At 49.4% G+C, this 19,013-nt stretch overlaps 1 protein-coding gene and 1 pseudogene across 2 annotated transcripts in view; one reads left to right on the top strand and one right to left on the bottom strand.

The window, feature by feature from the left end:
* The first annotated feature begins 1,755 nt into the window (after nt 1–1,755).
* Nucleotides 1,756–2,107, top strand: LOC102816068 (annotated as a pseudogene).
* Nucleotides 2,108–11,944: 9,837 nt separating this feature from the next.
* BCR (breakpoint cluster region) overlaps nt 11,945–19,013 on the bottom strand; it is a 135,190-nt gene continuing 128,121 nt past the window's right edge. For both annotated transcript variants that reach the window (XM_006874921.1, XM_006874922.1), the window contains 6 exons: nt 17,607–17,716; nt 15,341–15,480; nt 14,647–14,781; nt 12,918–13,023; nt 12,261–12,423; nt 11,945–12,034 (listed from right to left, as the gene is read on the bottom strand). In XM_006874921.1, coding sequence (XP_006874983.1) covers nt 11,945–12,034; nt 12,261–12,423; nt 12,918–13,023; nt 14,647–14,781; nt 15,341–15,480; nt 17,607–17,716 — 744 coding nt within the window. The remainder of the gene's footprint in view (nt 12,035–12,260; nt 12,424–12,917; nt 13,024–14,646; nt 14,782–15,340; nt 15,481–17,606; nt 17,717–19,013) is intronic.

Genomic DNA, 19,013 nt, shown 5'->3' with positions numbered 1-19,013 from the left:
GGGGGGCTATACAGGCATGATGTGACTGGCTTACATGTTTTCAAGAGGGAGCTGAGTTTCAGAGTGTGCAGGGGAAGGTAGAATCCCCACTGAATAGTTTTCATCTTGTCTAGACGGGTCTGGTGAAATGAGATGGAGATAAGATTATGATTCAATAGTGAGTAATTGTTATCGTGACTAATTGTGACTGTCACAACTGTAAAGGTAGAAGTTTTGTAACAAAGAGTGGGGAGTAGCTAATCTTACAGCCCAGGAACAGAGAGGACCCTAGGACCATCAATGGAGACGAGCATGAGTGGAATGTGAGACCCTATCCAGAGAAGCAGTGACACCAGAGATGAGGACATGGAGAGAGAGAGAGTGAGATAGTAGCTGAGGACTCTGGACACACGGAAAGATAAAGGCTTTGTGCTGGAGGGCACATTTGTGCAGAGTGTGCCCTTTGGTTTTTTAAATGATTATGTATTCCTGAGTGTTTTTGTGTACATCCCTTCCTGACCCCCAAACAAAACAGAAGCAAATACTGTTGAATGATGATGCATGGAGGAGATTGTAATCATTGCAATGAAATTATGAGGGTAAAACTGATGTTCTCCCATGTAAACTATCACAGAATTCACAATAAAAATTTGAAGAAGAAGAAGAAAAAAGTCTATTCTAACTCTAGCAATCTTGTATAGGGTTTCTGAGGCTGTCAAGCTCTGTGTGAACAGACAACCTCATCTTTCTCCCAAGGGTTTGAATTGCTAACCTCATGGTTAGCCACCCATGCTTAACCCACTGTACCACCAAGGCTCCTTCCATCAGGTACAATCAAAATCAGAGAGAAAGAAGTGGAAGTAAAAAGTGTGTAACCAGGGAGAAAGGTTAAAGGCAAGGAGTTTGGTTGGGCACAGTGGCAAGCATACAGAGAACCTGAACACCAGGCCTTGGAACTGGAATCTATGGTGAGGACAGTGGGAGGCACTGCAGATGAGGGTAGACAAGTAATCTGCTACAAGATCTTTAGGAGGACAAGCATGCCCAGGACAGGGAGGCCAGCAGTCTTAGCAGCCCAGAGGCAGGCTGAGGTCACAGAAGATGGTGGGACACAGAACTGTCTGGCGTCCATGCCTCCACAGTGGACTCATTCCCAGCTTGATCCCCATGTCTTCTCACCCTCCTCAGCTCCTCAGGACTAGAGGGACACAGAGCAGGCTATTGGGATAGCTAATGGTCATGAGCCAAGGGGACCTGGTATGTACAAAACCCAGAAAAGCAGGTGACAGGTGTCCTGTGTGGGAGCTGCCCCGTCAGGCCAGAGAGCCTCTCCTGGACCCATTCTCCTCTACCACAACCTCCTTTCATGGCTGGGAGCCCTGTTAGCCCTCCATGCCACAGCCTGGTCACCAAGGAGACCTAAAGGTGCATTTATGGAAAACAGTGCCTATAGCAAGCACTGAAATTGTACCCTTGTTCAAACATCTGACATCCATCTTTTAGATATTTTGACCTTCATATCAGTTCAGCAATATGACTGAAGCTTGTTCATTTTTGACTTCACACCTGAAAATGAAAACTGCACTGTACCCTCCTTACTGTCACTGATGAAAGTTGATCTCTGATGGGCACCAAGTCACTGTAATGACTTTTCTTTCTACACTTAGCAGACAAAAATCACACAGTCCCAGCAGCTGCCACCTTCGTTGTGGTTGTGGTTGGTCCAGTGAACAACTCGGCTCAGAGAGCCATCTTCATCCCCTCCTCACTGCTGCCATGAAATGGATGTTCAAGGAGGACCACTGATTGGAACACAGGCGTGGAATCCGTGAAAATCCACATGAAATATCCAGACCGGGTTCCAGTGATTGTGGAAAACATCTCCGGCTCTCAAATTGTTGACATTGACAAGCAGAAGTACCTGGTTCCATCTGACATCACTGTGGGTCAGTTCATGTGGATCATCAGGAGAAGGATCCAGGTTCCTTCTGAAAAGGCGATCTTCCTCTTTGTGGATAAGGCAGTCCCACAGTCCAGCTTCACTATGGGACAGCTTTACAAGAAGGAAAAAGATGAAGATGGATTTTTGGATGTGGCCTATAGTGTAGAGAACACTTTTGGCTTCTGAGGGCCAGTGCTGGGTTAGGTGAACTATTCCTGTTTGTGTATCTTATAAATAGCTGGCCGTTTTCAGTTTTCACTCCAGACCCCTCTTGACATAGACCTATTAAATTATCACACAGAATTTTATTTGGACTTTTTATTTCTGTGCATTGTGCTCATGGCTCTGCTCCCAGGGAAGCTGTTTCTTTGGGAATCATACTTAATGAAGACACTTCTACATTGAAGTGAGTGAGGTAGGTGGGTATTGAAGTGGCAAGGAAGGAGATGATGCATGTGTTCATTCTGGATTATGTTTGAAGTGTTAGATGTCTAAGTATTAAAAGCATCCAAATTAAATCCTTAGCAATCAGAACAGTTACTTCAGTAGATTTTTGCTAATTACCAATCATGTTGGACTGAACTAATCTGTTCCTCTTTCTGAAACTATTAAGGTAAATATTACACAATAATATTTTCTCTTGTAAAGGCAAAAACACAGTCTGTCTTGAGCCATACCCACTACCACTGAGTCAATCCTGCTTTACAGTGACTCTGTAGAGCAGAGTGGAGCATGGTAGCTCTACAGGATAAACACTGGCCTTCAAACCACAAAGTCAATGGTTTGAGAAGATGAGACTTTCTGCTTCTGCAAAGATTTACAGTTTCAGAAACCCTATACTGGGTTCTCATGAGTTGGAAGTGACTTGACGACACTTACCAACTACAACACAGGCCAGAGTAGAACTGCTCCATAGGGTTTCCAAAAGCAGACAGCCTGCTCTGACTGAGCAGCTGGTGAGTGACCTTTGATTAGCAGCCCAACGCTTAACCCCCTTGACCCATGGAGGCGCTCAGATCTGAAAGAATTCATATTAACTTGCTGCATGATCTCTCACAGCTGGTGATGGAAACTGCTATGGTGAAGACACAGTTCAGTGGCTCCCAGGGCACATGCCACATCTGCCCTACTTTAGCTCCGCCTCTGTGGAGACAGGCCACACTCTGTAGCTCAGGACCCTGGGACCAGAACCTGTCCCTTGCTACCCTGCAGTTGAGCAATGTACCTCTGAACACCCGCAGCCTGATATCCACTGCAGTCACTACCACCCTTCGCCCATCCTGCCCACAGCTGGGGGAGCCAACACCCAATTCCCATCAGAAAACAACTGTCCCCAGCAGTTTGCAATCCCCAGGACATGAACTTGAGATTCTTGGCACACCTCCCTTGGGCCAGAAATGCTCTGGGTACTGAGGAATGTGTAACTGTGAGCCAAGCAAGGGCGTGTTTTCAGAGAGGGGCCATCTGGTCAGGCTACCCGAAAGAAATGGGATGGTGCCCTTCCTTCCTCACAGACTACCTCGGGCCTCAGACCTCACCCCCATGACACCATAAGGGAAACTGAGGCCAGTGAGAGGAAAGGAATAACAAGCCAGAGTAGCACACCTGTGGCTCCTCCCCACCTGTCTGTGCCCTCATTTCTTCCATGTAAAATGGGAATATGTCAACCAAACCAAAAAACAAGCAAAACAAAACCTAATCAAGTCAATTCCAATTCATTGTGGCCCTAGAGTACAGAGTAGAATTCCCTGAGGTTTCTGAGGTGTTATAACTCTTTACAGGAGCAGACAGGCTCATCTTTCTCCTTTGAAGCAGTTGGGTTTGAACACCTTACTTGTGGTACACAGCCCAATACTTAGCCCACAGTGCCACCAGGGGAACAAAGTCACAGGTAGGTGTCCACCTTGCCCAACGCCCCCCTGCTCACCAGGCTCCCCTTTAAGCACTTTGCACACAGCACTGTGCTGTTATTGCTGTTGTTGTTGTTGTTAAGCATCATTGAGTCGATTCCGACCCTTAGCGACCTTGTATATGAACCACTCGTTCAAACCGACTTTGCTGTCCAGCGTATTAACCCACAGCACAGCCATGACTCACGGCGACTTCATGTGCAGAAGGTAGTGTGGCCCGGTCCTGTGCCGCTTTCATGATTGTTGGTGTGTCTGAGCCCACTGCTGTGGTCATTGCCACCATTTGTCTGTTAGTTGGTCATACTGTGGAGATTGTCTGTCACTGATTCTGGGAGCTATGACACCAATATGTCACATATCAGCAAGGTCACCCATAGTAGACAGGGTTAGTTCTCTAATGCTACTATCTAAAATGCTAAATACTAAGGAGCTCTGGTAGTGTAGTGTTTATGAATCGGGCTGCAAACCGCAAGGTCAGCAGTTCGAAACTACCAGCTGTTCCACAGGAGAAAGATGAGGCATTCTGCTCCCATAAAGATTTACAGCCTTGGAAACCCTGTACAGGGTTGCTATGAGTCGGAACCAACTCCATGGCACATAACAACAACAATAATGCTAAATACCACAAGTGGGTGGGTTTGTCAAACAAAGATCTTTTTTCACAGTTTAGGAAGCTGAAAGTCCAAATTCAGGTGCTGTCTCCAGGGGAAAACTTTCTGTGTAGACTCTGGAGGAAGTCCTTGTCTGGTCTGAGCCTCTGCTCCACATGGCTTGGCATCTCAGTTTCCCATCTCTGCTTGCTCACTTGGTTGTTTATATCTCAGATGAGATGGACTGAAGACACATCCCACACTAAGACTGTCAAATTAACATAGCAAAGACAACTCATTCCCAAATAGGATTATAACCATAGATGTGTTGGTGTTGTTAGGTGCCGTGGAGTCAATTCCAACTTGTAGGGACCCAGTGTACAATACAATAACTCTGCCCACTCCTGCACCATCCTCCTCATCATTACTGTCTGAGCCCATTGTTGCAGCCATTGTATCAATTCATCTCTTTGAGCACCTTCCTCTTTCTTGCTGAACCTCTGGCTGCTTTATCAAGTGTGATGTCCTTTTCCAGTGACTGGTCCCTCCTAATGACATGTCCAAAGTAAGTGAGATGAAGTCTTGCTATCCTCACTTCTAAGGAACATTTTGACTGTTCTGGCAGTCCATGGTATATCCATTATTCTTCACCAACACCATAATTCAAAGGTATCACTTCTTCAGCCTTCCTTATTCATTGTCCAGCATTTTCTCACTTAGAAGCAATAGGAAATATCATGGCTTGGGGCAGGTGCATCTAAGTCTTTCATAGAAATAAAGCCCAAACCAAACACAAACACACTGCTATTGAGTCAATTCCAAATCACTGTGACCCTATATAGAGTTTCTGAAACTGTAAATCTTTGCAGGAACAGTCTCATCTTTCTCCTGAGGAATGACAGGTTAATTTGAAACGCTGACCTTATGGTTAGCAGCCCTATGCTAAACCCACAATGCCATCATGTCTCCTATTTCCATAGGTATGATGTTGTTGTTGTTAAATGTCATCAAATAAGTTCCCAGTTATAGCAATCCTGTATAGGGTTTTCCAGGAGTGGCTGATGGGTTTGAACTGCCAACCCTGAGGTTAGCAGTTAGGGGCTAGGATTTAAACACATAGTTTTTGGAGTACACAATCTTTAACAGGTCTCTGTGGAGCTTCCAGATTAGGACTAGGAAGAAAGGCCTGGACATAAAAATAGCAGGCAGAGAAGGGCAACCTCCCAGGGATGGGGAGATGTATGGTCTGCAGCTGGAGTGGTTGGAGGAGCTGGGAAAACTGTGTCTTCTTTTTCCTGCTTTCCAGAGTGCCAAGCGAGCTGTGTGTGTGCATGGGACTTAGGTGGGGCAAGGGCTGAGGAGTGTGTGGACAGTCATGGGGTGGAGGTGCACAGGGGACAGGAGAGAAGTACATAGTCAGGATGGTGGCAGGAGTAGCTGGGCTGGGGGAGCCCTCCTGTATGCCCCCCACCTTGTGGTAGTAATCTGTGCCTGCTCCCTAACCCCCAGCAGGGTGCTGTCCTGAACCGGATTTATTTGGAAGTGGGAACACCTGAGAGAACAGGGACGTGGCCATGGTTCCTCGACCTCATAGCTTGGGGCTGCGTTAGTTTCCTGCAGCTGCTGGAGCAAATGAGTGCCACCTGGGTGGTGCAAATGGTTAAGTTCTTGGAGGCTAACTAGAGGTTGAAGGTTTGGATTTACAAGGAGCTCTGGTAGCATAGTGGTTACGAATCAGGCTGCTTATTTCACGGTCAGCAGTTCGAAACTACCAGCAGTTCGAAACTACCAGCTGTTCTGCGAGAGAAAGATGAGGCTTTCTGCTCCCGTAAAGATTTACAGCCTCGGGAAACCCTGTCCAGGGTCACTGTGAGTCGGAACCGGTTCCACAGCACAAAACCACAGCCACCTTGGAAGGAAAGCCTGGTGATGTTTCTGAAGTAACAGCCACTGAATACTCCATGGTAGTTGACTTGACAGCCACTGTTTGGGTGGCTTAAAACAATGGAAATGTGTTGTCCCACAGATCAGGACACCAGAAATCCCACATCGACACATCATTACAGTTAGTCCTCCTGGGGGCTGCCTGCAACTCTTAGCTTTCCTTGGCTTGGGGCTTTGTGTTCCTCAAAAGATACAAGGAAGATACAAGGGGGCTTCAAAAAGCTGTGAAAAGGGGGAATGAAAAGATAATGAAGACCCATTGTATGCTGCAGTCTTAACACCTGTACCTGTGAATGTGACCATGTTTGTGGAAATAAGTCTTTCTTTAAAGATACCAAAAAAAAAAAAAGAAAAAGGAAAAAAAAAAACACCTCCTGACATCGAGTCAATTCAGAGTACAACTATTGCATAGGGTTTAAAGGGTGTCATAAAGCAAATATCCCAAACTCACTGCTCTCAAGTCGATTCTGGCTCACGATGCCCCTATAGTTCCTCCACAGGACAGAGCAGACTGTTCCATAGTTTCCAAGGCTATAAATCTTTATAGAAGCAGGTAGTCTCCTCTTTCTCTGGTGGATTCAAATTGTCAACCTTGTGGTTAGCAACCCAATTCATAACCCACAGTACCATGATGACTCCTAATAGGTATGTAGATGGATAGTTGTTGTTGTTAAGTGCCATCGAGTTGGTTCCAACCCATAGCAACCCTGGATAGGGTTTCCGAGGAGATGGATAGTAGGGAGGTATATATAGATGGATAGTTGTCATTGTTGTTAAATGCTGCTGAGTTGGTGCCAACTTCATAGCAACTCAATCTACAGATTCTGAGAAGTGACTGGTGAGTTTCAATCACTGAGCTTGCAGTTCAAACTGACCTTGCAGTCCAGTGCATTATCCCACAGTGCCACACCAGAACTCCGTATAGGTGGATAGTAAAGAGGTATATAGATGGGTAGCAGGGAGGTATGGAGATGGATTATAGGGAGGTATGAAGATGGATAGTAGGAAGGTATGGAAATGGATAGTAGGGAGGTATATAGATGTATATAGCAGGGAGGTATGAAGATGGATAGTAGGAAGGTATGGAAATGGATAGTAGGGAGGTATATAGATGTATAGCAGGGAGGTATGAAGATGGATAGTAGGGAGGTATGGAGGTGGATAGCAGGGAGGTATGGAGGTGGATACTAGGGAGGCATGGAGAAGGATAGCAGGGAGTTATAGAGATGGATAATAATTACATCAAGGAGCCCTGGTAGCGTAGTGGTTACAAATCAGACTGCTAACCTCAAGGTCAGCAGTTTGAAACTACCAGCTGTTCCGCGGGGAACGATGAGGCTTTCTGCTCCCGTTAAGATTCACAGCCTTGGAAACCCTGAACAGGGTTGCTATGAGTCAGAACCGACTCCACGGTACTTAACAATACCTCATCATCTCAGATTCATTACGAACTCATGTGTGTCAGCACAGTAGTGGGCTTCATAGGTCTTTGATGGCTGATTTTTTCGATTTATCAGACATTTCTTCCCAGGTCCCTCTTGGTGGACTTCAATCTCCAACCCTTCTGTTAGTACTGACCGTGTTTATCATTCGTACTACCCAAGGACTTCCGCAGTGTCGGCAAAGTGGCTGGACACTACTGGGGGTGGGGTTTCCCTTTGGCCCTGACCAGTACTGCCCACAGAGAGGATGCCATGACTGAGGACTCTACAACTCCCATGCTAGAGGGAGACCTGGCTCACGGGGTCTGGTTAGCTTAATGCCCAGCCTCAAGTCCCCATAGCTGCAGTCTCTCCAATGTGCACACCTTGAAGAGACACAATGGGGGCCACCTCCTACACACGTGCTTTGGCTTCGACTTCAGCTGTCTCTGCTGTAGTCCCTACTGGCCTGTGGGAGGCAAAGCTCTGACCACCTGGACCTACTCAAGAGCTAAGTGTCATCCTCACACTTCATGTTCATGCTCCCAGAGCTGTTGTGGTGCTGATGTTAATCCTGTAAATGTTTCACTTTAAGGCCACTGGGGGCATATCCCTGTCCACATGCCACACAAGCAGGCCCTGTCCAGCGCAGGCAGAAAGGAAGCCAGGCTGGGCTGCCATCAGGACACGTACTGTACCCTCTGCTGTTTAACAGTCATGAATGATGGAGGTGGGATGAGACACCTTAAGCGCTGGTTTCCCCATTTACCAGGTCAAGACTGCGTCAAGTCTCTTAACACCTTGGAGTCAAGAGCAGTCTTGAGAGGACCACTGGCCTAGGCTCAGCTAGACACCGCATGGTACTCAGGAATGTCCCAGAACTTTTGCCTTAAACATCAAACCCTTAGAAGAGAAAAAAGTTCACTCCACAGAAACCCTATACAGGGTCACTATGGGTTGGAACTGACTTGATGGCACTTAACAACAGTAGTACAATGGGTTAAGCATTGGGCTGCTAACCACAGGGTTGGTAGTTCAAACTCACCAGCTGCTGTGTGCATGGGGAAAGATGAGGCTCTCTGCTCTTGCAGAGATTGACAGCCTCAGAACTACTATGGGACAGTTCTGTGCATTCCTATAGGTTCACTGTGAGTAGGAATTAACTCACCAGCAGCGGGATTTGTGTCCTTTGAGTGTGTAAGAGACAAAAGCATTGTATGTGTTTAACAGTTTTTCAAACAGAACCAGGGAGGTAGGGAGAGTGAGCTGACCATTCAGGGGCCCTGAAGAGAGGCCAGGCCAAGGGCAGCCCTGTCCTCCTCAGCATCGTCAGTGTCAGCAGGACTTACAGCAGCTTATCTAAGGCAGGCAGGTCCCAGTGTTCATAAACCAAGGGCGGAGGTGCTCCCATAGGACCTCCTGCTCTGCAACTGCCCTCTGTCTCCGCCTTTTCCCAGGGCACTCCATCCTTCTATCCTCCCGGGAAACAACAAAGGTGGCTCCCCCACACAGGGGGCTTGGGGATAGGCCTCCAGAGTTACACTCTTGCCTCCAGAGAAGCAGCCCTCTAAGTACACTTCACCTGGGTTGAATAGCTGGCTAGACAATGAGGACACCCCTCAGAAATGCCTCATTGCCCTGGATGTGAACTGGTTCCCTGTGGCTCTGTCCTTCACAGTAGCAGCTGTGTTCCAAGGCCTGCCCCCACCCCAGAGCAGCTCTCCATAAATGGGTAGGCCTTCTTCAGGGGATATCCTGTATCTACATCTCCCTGGGTATTGGGCCTCAAGCTGAGACTAATTAGTCACAGTCTGCTCACCTCTGGCCCAGCTAGACATGCTAGGTGACTACTGCTATTGTGTCTCTATGCAGGTAACCCACCTGTCCAGACTCTAGAACCCCTTTCCTATGCAGCCTGGACCCCCATTCAGCAGCTGAGGGGCTACGCCCTGCAGCGCCATGTGAATACTTTCTAAATTTAGCAACAACCACTGAGCCAAGCAGTCTGGTAACTTTAATGAAGTTGTCATTTTCTTAACTTCTGAGCACGCAGCAATTCCTCCAGTGGTGGTGCCAGGTGGAGCAGAAATGCAGCTGTTAGAAGACTAGTGCCTCCTGTCGGAAGCCAGACTGCCTGAGGACCCAACAGGTTGCACCCCTTTGAGATGGAGGGTCATCAGCCAAGGCCGTGTCCAGGCCCAGACCTTCCTCTGTTCTGCCCACTACAGAAGGGACACAGCCTGGCTTTTCTGAGATGGCCGGCAGAGCCTCAAGCTCATGAGTTCAAAAGGACCACAGGGGTGGCTGAGATCCAAAGCAAGTCTGCATGGTGGCCCTGCAGAGGGCGTTGTTTCAACAGGGACACAAGACAGCGGTCACTCCATCACCCAACATACACGTCCCCTATAAATAAAAGTGGAAACAAGTGGGGGCAAGAGGAAAGGGAGGTTGGCACAGACATCAATCTATTGCTTTCCAGTTTCATTGCGACAGATGCAAACCACGAGACATTGGAGTAGTCTTGGCCAAGCACTGCAGGGTGGACAGATAAAGCCCAGCATGGGGTCTGGTTGGAAGCTGGGACACAGGTGGGGCAGAATGTGGGCACTGAATCTAGAAACGGACAGGGCACAGCCGACTTGGTCCCCAAACACCCCCCGCCTGCAATCAAGTCAATTCTGACTCATAGAACTCTGTGTAGGGTTTCTAAGACTGTACATCTTGACTGGAGAAGATAGCCTCATCTTCCTCTCGCAGAGCATCTGGTGTGTTTGAACTGTCAACCTTGTGGTTAGCAGCCCAAGGATGTTTCCCACCCCTTCTTTTTAAAATAACCTGTTTCTGGATTTGTTTTTTCAAAAAACATAGCAGCCTTTCCAATTCACCTTCCTCTAAGACAGGATGGTCAGACGATGCCCCACCCCTGCAGTAGCCTGATCCCAACCCTGCCCGTTCGGAATGTTCTGGAAGCTTCAGAGACAAGCTCCTGACAAAAGAGCTGCCGCTCAGAGGAAGACGAAAATGCTGTCCGGACACAGGCTGTCGGATGAGTACATTCTAATATCTTATTAGGAATCTGAATCTGTTAGGAAAAAAATTAGACACTATGTATAAAACTTAAAAATATTCAAGTATCAAAAAGGCTGTTGGACCCAAGTTTAAAGCAGGCTTGTCAGCAAGCAGCTGCCAAGAAGGGATGTTTACAAAAGTAGACTGTGTTGTGTGTATTGTGTGTTGTGTGTGTGGCAGAGAGCAGGGGCAGGGAGAGATCCGAGTGGGGAAGGTCAGCGGAGTGTGGGATGGGGCACGATGGCTTGTGGAAGTCAGAGAAGTGAGAATGAGAGTGTGTATAGGCTGAGCGGTCAGCCCCGGGGACATGGTCCACCCTCCCTGGAAAACAGACCCTAAAGTGCGCAATCACTGCTCCCCCCCACCCCCAGTGTCCAGTCCAAGAATGTCACCCAAATCCACACAAAGCTGCCTGCAAGCCACTGGACAGCAAGGGAGAGCCATTTCTGCAAAGAAACCTTCTAGAAAGAAAAAAAGGAAGACCAAGAGGGGCCAGGCGCTACAGTGTTGACTGAGCTTTCTAACCCTGTCATGGACATGGTTGAGCATCTAAATCAGGAAAACCCAGGGTTCCCCACCAACCCATGAGGGATGGGGCTGTAGCCCCCACGTTCTGAAGCAGCAGCAGCAGCAGCAGCAGCATTTAATCAAGACACAAGAGTGAGGGAGTCCGACCATGTTCCCCTGTCCCCGGGAAGGTTGTGTCTTGATGAGGAGTCCAGTAGAAATCTTAAACTCTGATAAATTAAGTTTACAAAAAACTACCACTACCAGGGACGCTGGGAGGCCCCCTCCAGGCCTGTACTGAGACGCACTGGTTTGGGTCGCCCTCTGGTGGGCAGATGGAGAACCACAGTTGGAAGGTCAGTCCAGATCTGCCCAGGTCCTCTGGGCAAATTTTGCTTTGAGTTTCTGTCTCTGGGCAGATGGCCGGGCTCTTGGGGGTGGCCAGATGACACCCAGAGAAAGTTCAGTTCCCGCTCCTCAGATAGTGTGTTCTACCAGAGGCCTCGGGGGACGCCTGCTGCCTGGAAGAGGTGAGCAGGGCCTGGTGGCTGTCGGCTGCTTGCTTGGCTGAGGTCAGTGGCCTTAGACTTCAGTGGAGAAGAGGACGCTCTGTCTCTTGCTGTCGGGGGCAGGGATAGCCTCCAGTTGCAGGAAGTACAGCAACACCTGGACCTGCCCAGGGGAAGGGGAAAGTACTCAGGGAGGTATTCCCAGCTGCCCAGGCCTGGGGACCAAAGTCTAGCTCAGGGTGTGAGGCCAACGGCAAGGGGGCAGTCCATCACCGCTGCTGACTGAGCCCCCTCTCAGCAGGAAGTGAGGGGCAGGGCCGAATCCCCAGAAGCCCAGTAGCGTGCAGCCTGGGTACGCCTGTCCCTCTCTGTACCTGGGTGTACTGTACCTGAGACATGACCTCCAAGGACCAGCTGTCGGTCATGGAGATGGGCTGGCCGGGTGTGGCAGGGAGCTTGCTCTCCTTCTCTGACGGCCGGAGCAGTGTGGGGCCAAAGACAGTGGCTAGGTTATGTAGTGACATCTTGTTCACTGTCTCCTTTTCTGCCACCCTGCAGGGAGTTCGAGATGGGGTTGGTTTCCTCTGATGACCCTCTTAAGGGATGGGATGCTGTAGTGTCTTTGGGGTACATTGTGCCTGTGCTGGCCATCCAGGAAAGGGCTGCCACTGCCCTAGCTGTGCTAAAACAGGATCCTGGGGTCCTAGTGGACCCAAGGGCTCAAGCGGAAAAGTACCTGGGTGTTTGTGAATGTGTGTGTGTATGTGTATGTAAAAGAGGATCCCAGGGTCTTGGTGGACCTGAGCACTGAAGAGGAAAAGCACTGAAGTATGTGTGTATATAACATACCTCGCTGCTGTGGCCCACCGAGAGCGGGAAGGGGTGGTGTGTGTGTGTGTGTGTGTGTACCAGCGCCGCTGTGGCCCACAGGGCGCAGTGGTGGTGATGGTGCCAGCCTGGGGAACAAAGGCCTTGGACTGGCACATGAGGAACCAGCAGAAACAGGGGTGGACCCCTCATGAATGGAGGTGAGATCAGCAAACTACCTTTTGAGGTGATCCAGAAGGAAGAGGAAGGTGAGTAGGTTGGCCTCGGGGAGAGATAGCAGCAGGTTCAACATGCAGCTCTCCTTTGCCACAGGGTCAGACAGAGCTGCAGAAACAAGAGCGGGGTCACACCAACAGGCTGCGCCCTCCCTGAGAGCATTTTAATGCTGTGCCAGAGGGCCTGGGTAGCTCAGCACCGTTGTCACCCTCATCCACTGGACACTGCTGCCCACCATAGGCGTGGGTGCCAGCTTAAGCCCCTTTTCCTCTTTCTTCTCAAAGGGTCAAAGCACCCCAGGGACCAACTGAAGGGGACAGGCCATGAGAAAGCACTCCCGGCTGACCTGTCATTTCCTCCCCCCTCCTCCAGGGGGCAATGAGGGCTCACCTCCCTTGTGGGAGATATGGGTTCCATCCCCAGACAGGGTACCTCAGAAACAGCCACCACCAGTCCTATCTGTAAACGGAGGACTGTGTGCAGCTAGGATGCAGACAGGCTTTACTGGAGCTTAAAGACTAAGAGCCCTTGGTGGCACTGTGGGCTAAGCATTGGGCTGCCAACCAAAAGGTTGGTGGTGACAGATAAGGCAGGATGCTCTCATCGAGATTTGCAGCCTTGGAAACCCTGTGGGGCAGTTCTCCTCTGCCCTATCAGATTGCTTTGAGAGTTGGAAATGACTCAAACATAATGAGTTTGGTTTGTGTTTTTTTCCAGATGACGACTAGGTCTATAACCAATCGTGGGGATGGCACAGGACAGAGGTCCCTAAGAATATGGAGACTCAACAACAGCCAGCAACAATCTCTGCCTCCATCTCAGGTGAAGTCCTGCCCCCAGTTGCCCTCACTGCTCTGGGCACCCTGAGAACCCCTGGGAGGCAGAGCAGTCCCAAGGCAAAGAAGTCCGTGTTATGGCTCGGGGTCAGGCAGGGTTGACCTGCAGGTTGGGGAGCAGAGGTGTGACTTGCAGGATCATGTGGCCTAGCAGCTGCATTCAGTTTTGGCCTTGGGAAGGATTGCAACTTCCAGGCAAGGCACCCAGCCCACAGGTGGACATGGGCACCACCTGTCCACCTTACCCCACCTGTAAGGATGGCAGAAACCTTCCAGAAGCTTTTCAGACAGTGGCAGCTCAGGCCCAGCAGACAGGAGGGAGGGTGTAATAGATTGAATTGTGTCCCCAAAATATGTGTCAGCTTGCCTGGGTCATGATTCTCAATTTGGAAGTTCTTTAATGAAGTAATATGATAGTTCACTGATGATTCCCCATGATGTGATCTGATGTGATAAACCAACAAGAGGAAGGGTGGTCTGTGATACTCTTAATCCCATCACAGCACTAATTCCATGTAAAGGAGTTCCCCAGGGGTGCAGACTACAGCACCTTTTATCCTACAAGAGATAAAAGAAGAGAGAAACAAGCAGAGAAAGAGGAACCAAGAAAGAAGAGTCGGGAGTGGAATGTATCCTTTGGACCCGGTGTCCTTGCACTTGAAGCTCCTAGAGCCAGGGGGCCAATGATGACAAGATGCATAAAGATCTCCAAGGAGTACTGAGTCTACAGATGCTGCAAGGGCAGGAATCTCCCCAGAGCCAACAAAGGGAAAGCTTTCCCCAACAGTCCGTGCTCTGCATTGAGCTCCTAGCCTCCTAAACTGTGAGAGGAGACATTGGTTTGTTAAAGCCGCCCCCTTGTGGAAATTTTGTGGCAGCTGCTCTGGGTGCTCACCAATGCCCTCGGCGAAGTTGGGGTAGAACTCGTCAGTGAACAGGGGCTCGGGCAGCTCTCGAAAGTACAGCTTCAGTGTGCCGGCGATGGCGTTGACGTCCATCTCGCTCATAATCACCGACACGTCCTTGTTATCTGGGAGGATGCCAACATGCTCTCATTGCTCCCCTTTGAGCATTTACCCTCTCCTCCCGAGGACCCAGGCGGTTCAGTTCTGAGCCTGGGCTGGGTCCTCTTCATCCCCCAGCCCTGGTGTCTCCTGGTGAAGGGAAGGTACAGCAAGGATCTGTTTCCTTTCAGCGTCTAAACCAGCACCTTCCCTTTGAACTCAAGTGGTCACAGTGGGTGGTGTGGGGGGTCTAGGAGGCCAGGATCCTGGAGATGGCTTCAGCTCAGGGGTAAAAACTCTTCAGATGCACTGGGGCGTGGGGGTCTACATGAGGTTGCAGGTACTTCATGGGATGAGGGGACAGGGGAGTGAGATGGAATCAGGGCAACAGGACGCTGCAGGCTCTCTGGCCCTCTGCCAGGCACCTGGCTCACCCCTAAGGGCTAGATGGTCAGAATGGCCCTGATCCCTGGGCTTCTACCCTGAAGGAGGGTCATGGGTGAGACCTGAGGATCTTGATGTGAAGGAGTGGGCTCAGCCCCTGCCACCCTCACCATCCCGAGCACACCCAGGGCCAACACTCACTGACGTCAAAGGCCACCTTCAGTGCCTGGATGTCTGTGGCCACTCCAGACACGCGGTAGATGCCCACCTCCTCCATGCCCCGGCGCTCAATCTCCTCTACACACTGACGCACGATGTACGGCACCTTGGACCTCTCTCTCCTGTGGGGCGGGGGAACGTCCTTAGTGCCTGGCAGCCCCACAGCCCATCCATCTGCTGGGAACCCCCACACATATGGAGACCTTGTAGCATTGAGCATTCACATATTTCCTGTTCCTGCCCCATCCTCTCAAGTCCTGAGCCTGGTGGTGCCGTGGGTTAAGCATTGGATTGTTAACCCAAAGGTCAGCAGGCCAAACCCACCAACCGCTCAAGAGAGAAATAAGAGGCTGTCTGCTCCCATAAAGATTGACAGCTTGGAATCCGTGTAATTGGGTCACTGTGTGTCAGAATCCACTCCATGGCAATGGGTTTGGTTGATTTGCTTTAATCACATAAGAAAGACTCCTAGTGGCACACTGGGTTAGCCTGCTAACTAGAGGTTCAAACCCACTAATCACTCCTTTGGAGAAAGATGAAGAAGCAGTTTGCTTGAGTAAAGACTGACAGCCTCAGAATCAGAATCGACTGGATAGTGGTGGGTTTCTTTTTGGGGGACTTGGATGGTGCACCCCGCTAACATACTCATCTGCTAGTCAAAAGGCTGGAGGTCCCAGTCCACCCAGAGGTGCCTCAAAAGAAAGACCTGGCAATCTGCTTCTAAAAATCAGCCACTGAAAACCCCATAGGCCAGTTCTGTTCTATCCGAGAGTCACTATGAGTTGGCATTGATTCAAGAGCAGTGGGTTTTTAGTTTTGGCGGCACAGTAAGGAGGCCTGGTGCTGAAGTGGTAAAGGAACTTGGCTGCTAACCAAACCCACAGTTGCTCCGAGGGAGAAAGATAAGGCTGTCTCCTTCTGGGAAGATTTATAGTCCTGGAAACCCATGGGGCTGTTCTACTCTGATCTGTGGGATCACTATGAGTCAGAATCAATTCCTCCACAGTGGGGATCGTTTTGTTTGGGTGGTGTTTCATCAGGCTTTTTCCAAGAACTTGGAGTCCCTGAGTGAACACACTTGCCTGCTGAGAGTCCACCTAAAGGGATCTACTTCAGAAAGAAATCAGCCTTGGAAAATCCCAGGGAGTACTGTTCTACTCTGACATACATGGGTTCACCATGAGTTGGAATCGACTCCACAGCCACTCGTGGGTTTATTTTTTTTTCGGTTGTTCCATGAGCTCCATGTAGCCCAACACCCTGCGGGTTACATGTGCTCTTTGAGGAAGACCAGGAAGCTTTGCTAAGTGAAGTCGGCCATGGGAAGTGCAGTTAAAAGTCTCCAGGCCTTGGGCAGTGGTGCTGCACAGCATCCTGGGAAGCAGTACCTCACCAGGCCTGCTTGAGAAGTAAGCCACACACACTGAATGTTCGCTCCACAGGGCCGCCCAAGTGCCAGTGATGCAGTGCTGTTCTCTTCCACACTGTAGTCACAGCAGCTTTATGGACTCACGACAACCCACATGTGTCAGAGCACAACTGTGCTCCTCAGGGTTTGCAATGGCCGGTGTTTTGGAAGGAGATAGCCAGGTCTTCCTTCCAAGGCACTGCTAGGTAGAGTCAAACCTCTAAACTTTCTGTTAGTTACCTAGGCGTGCTAACTGTTTACCCCTCCCAGAGGCTCCAGCTCCACGTAGGACCTGGGAATAAGGACACTTCAAAAATATAAGACGGTGGTGCTCAGCGGCAGTTAGTTTCATCAAAGCACGAAAAACCTTTTCCAAGCTACCCTCCATCAACTTGGCCATTGGTTCGGGCACTCATCCAGGGTGTCGGCTGACAGAACATCCAGAGCTACCATGAGCACAGCAGATGTGACAGGGAGGGGGTGGTGTCCAGATGACCAGCAGGGTCAGAGGCCTAGCCAGAGTTTACCCATTCTAGGGACATGAATGAATTCTGGGAGGAAGCAGCCCGTTGCCCTGAGAACTGCCCTCAAACCAACAAACAGACCTCTCCTGGCAGCAGATATAGGACAAAAGGGCAGGGGTTAGAGTCCAGGATTCTGACAAAGCCCAAGGGCGGAAAGAACTCTGCCTCTTGTTCACTGCCAGCAGGAAGCAGGGGCCTCCAGAGGTGGCCTAGCAATGAATGGAAAATCTTAGCACCAGGGAGTCCTGGGAGACTCTCAGGCAAAAACCACAGAAATGACCCTCTGGGAGAGGTCAGGTGCCCTCAGGGGACTCACTTAGTGACCACAGCAATCTTGACCCCGAAGACCCCTGTTTGCTTTCGGGACGGCATTCTCTTCAAGCTGAACTCCCGGCTGGTGAACTTGACAGAGAGTTTCACTTCAATCTGTAGCAGGAAGAAGGGATTGGTGTCAAGTTCACCCTCTGGTCTGGTCCAAGGCTGTGGCACTTTTTGTCCACCCCTTGGCAAGCAGGTCTATATGAGGTGGGCTACCAGGTTTAGCTCAGAAAACACCAGTGTGGCTGGGATGGTTAAGACAGGCTTCTGCAGAACCCAACCCCATCTCTACTCTTTCCCTCTTAATAAAAAACATATACGTAAGTAAAGAAAAAGTCCAGAGATTAACATAACAAAAATCTAGTGTGAGAGTTACTTTAAGGTATCAACTTGGCTAGGCTACATCTCCCAGTGGGTTTGGCCAAACACTCAACTAGTTGCTGTTCTCCCATGTCATCTAATTCATTATAATGTAATCCCTTCCATAATGTCATGGGATGCAAAATGAAATATAATCATCTTGCATGTCATCTAAGGCAGTGAGGTAAATCACCTTCAATAATGTCATCTAAAGCAATAAAATACAAATTACCTTCCAGAACAGACTATCAAATGTGATACAATCAATCGGTCCTTTGCAAGGGGAATTCCGTAGAGTGTCGTCTGAGTTCTACTTTGGCAGAACTCACTTTAGCTACTTGGGATTCTGTGGGATGTAAGCCCACAGAAGTCTCCCACCTGTCTCCTGACCTATGGATTTGGGACTTGCCAGTGCCACAATCACATGAACCAATTCTGAAGGACCCTGTTCCTGATCAACAAAATGCCATTACAGCTGCCCCCAAAATGGAGCTGTATAAAGTCCTGCTTAAGCTTCGGTCCCCTGAAAGTCTTTGTTACACCAACAGGCCCTCCCCCAGTAGTTTCCAAAACATCTCCATAACTCCACTCATTAAAAGCCTGCCAAAACCCTTCCGGATCCTCCCATTACGGTACCTGGGACCGCACTGCCTTAAATATGCCAGTCTGTAAGGGACAGGTGGGCTCTCTGTCTCTCTTGACTTTGAAGTTCCCCCTCCCAGGTTTATTCTCAATAAACTTGCCTGCTGTTGAAGCCACATTTCTCTCCTTGTCTCTCTCTTTCTCACTTCTTATGAAGTCTTTAAAGCAACATTCATGCTTTACATATATATATATATATATGTAAAGAACCACTCTGGAGCATAGTGGTTACAAATCAGGCTGCTAACCTCAAGGTCGGTAGTTCGAAATTACCAGCTGCTCCACGGGAGAAAGATGAGGCTTTCTGCTCCTGTAAAGACTTGCAGTCTCGGAAATCTTGTGCAGGATCACTGAGTCGGAACCGACTCTATGGTACTTAACAGCAACATATATATGTGTGTGT

The sequence above is a fragment of the Chrysochloris asiatica genome, unplaced genomic scaffold, assembly GCF_000296735.1.
Source record: "Chrysochloris asiatica unplaced genomic scaffold, ChrAsi1.0 scaffold00306, whole genome shotgun sequence".
In the NCBI taxonomy this organism is placed as follows: domain Eukaryota; kingdom Metazoa; phylum Chordata; class Mammalia; order Afrosoricida; family Chrysochloridae; genus Chrysochloris; species Chrysochloris asiatica.
Note: the sequence above shows the minus strand (reverse complement) of the source record. Positions and strands in the feature narration are given on the sequence as shown.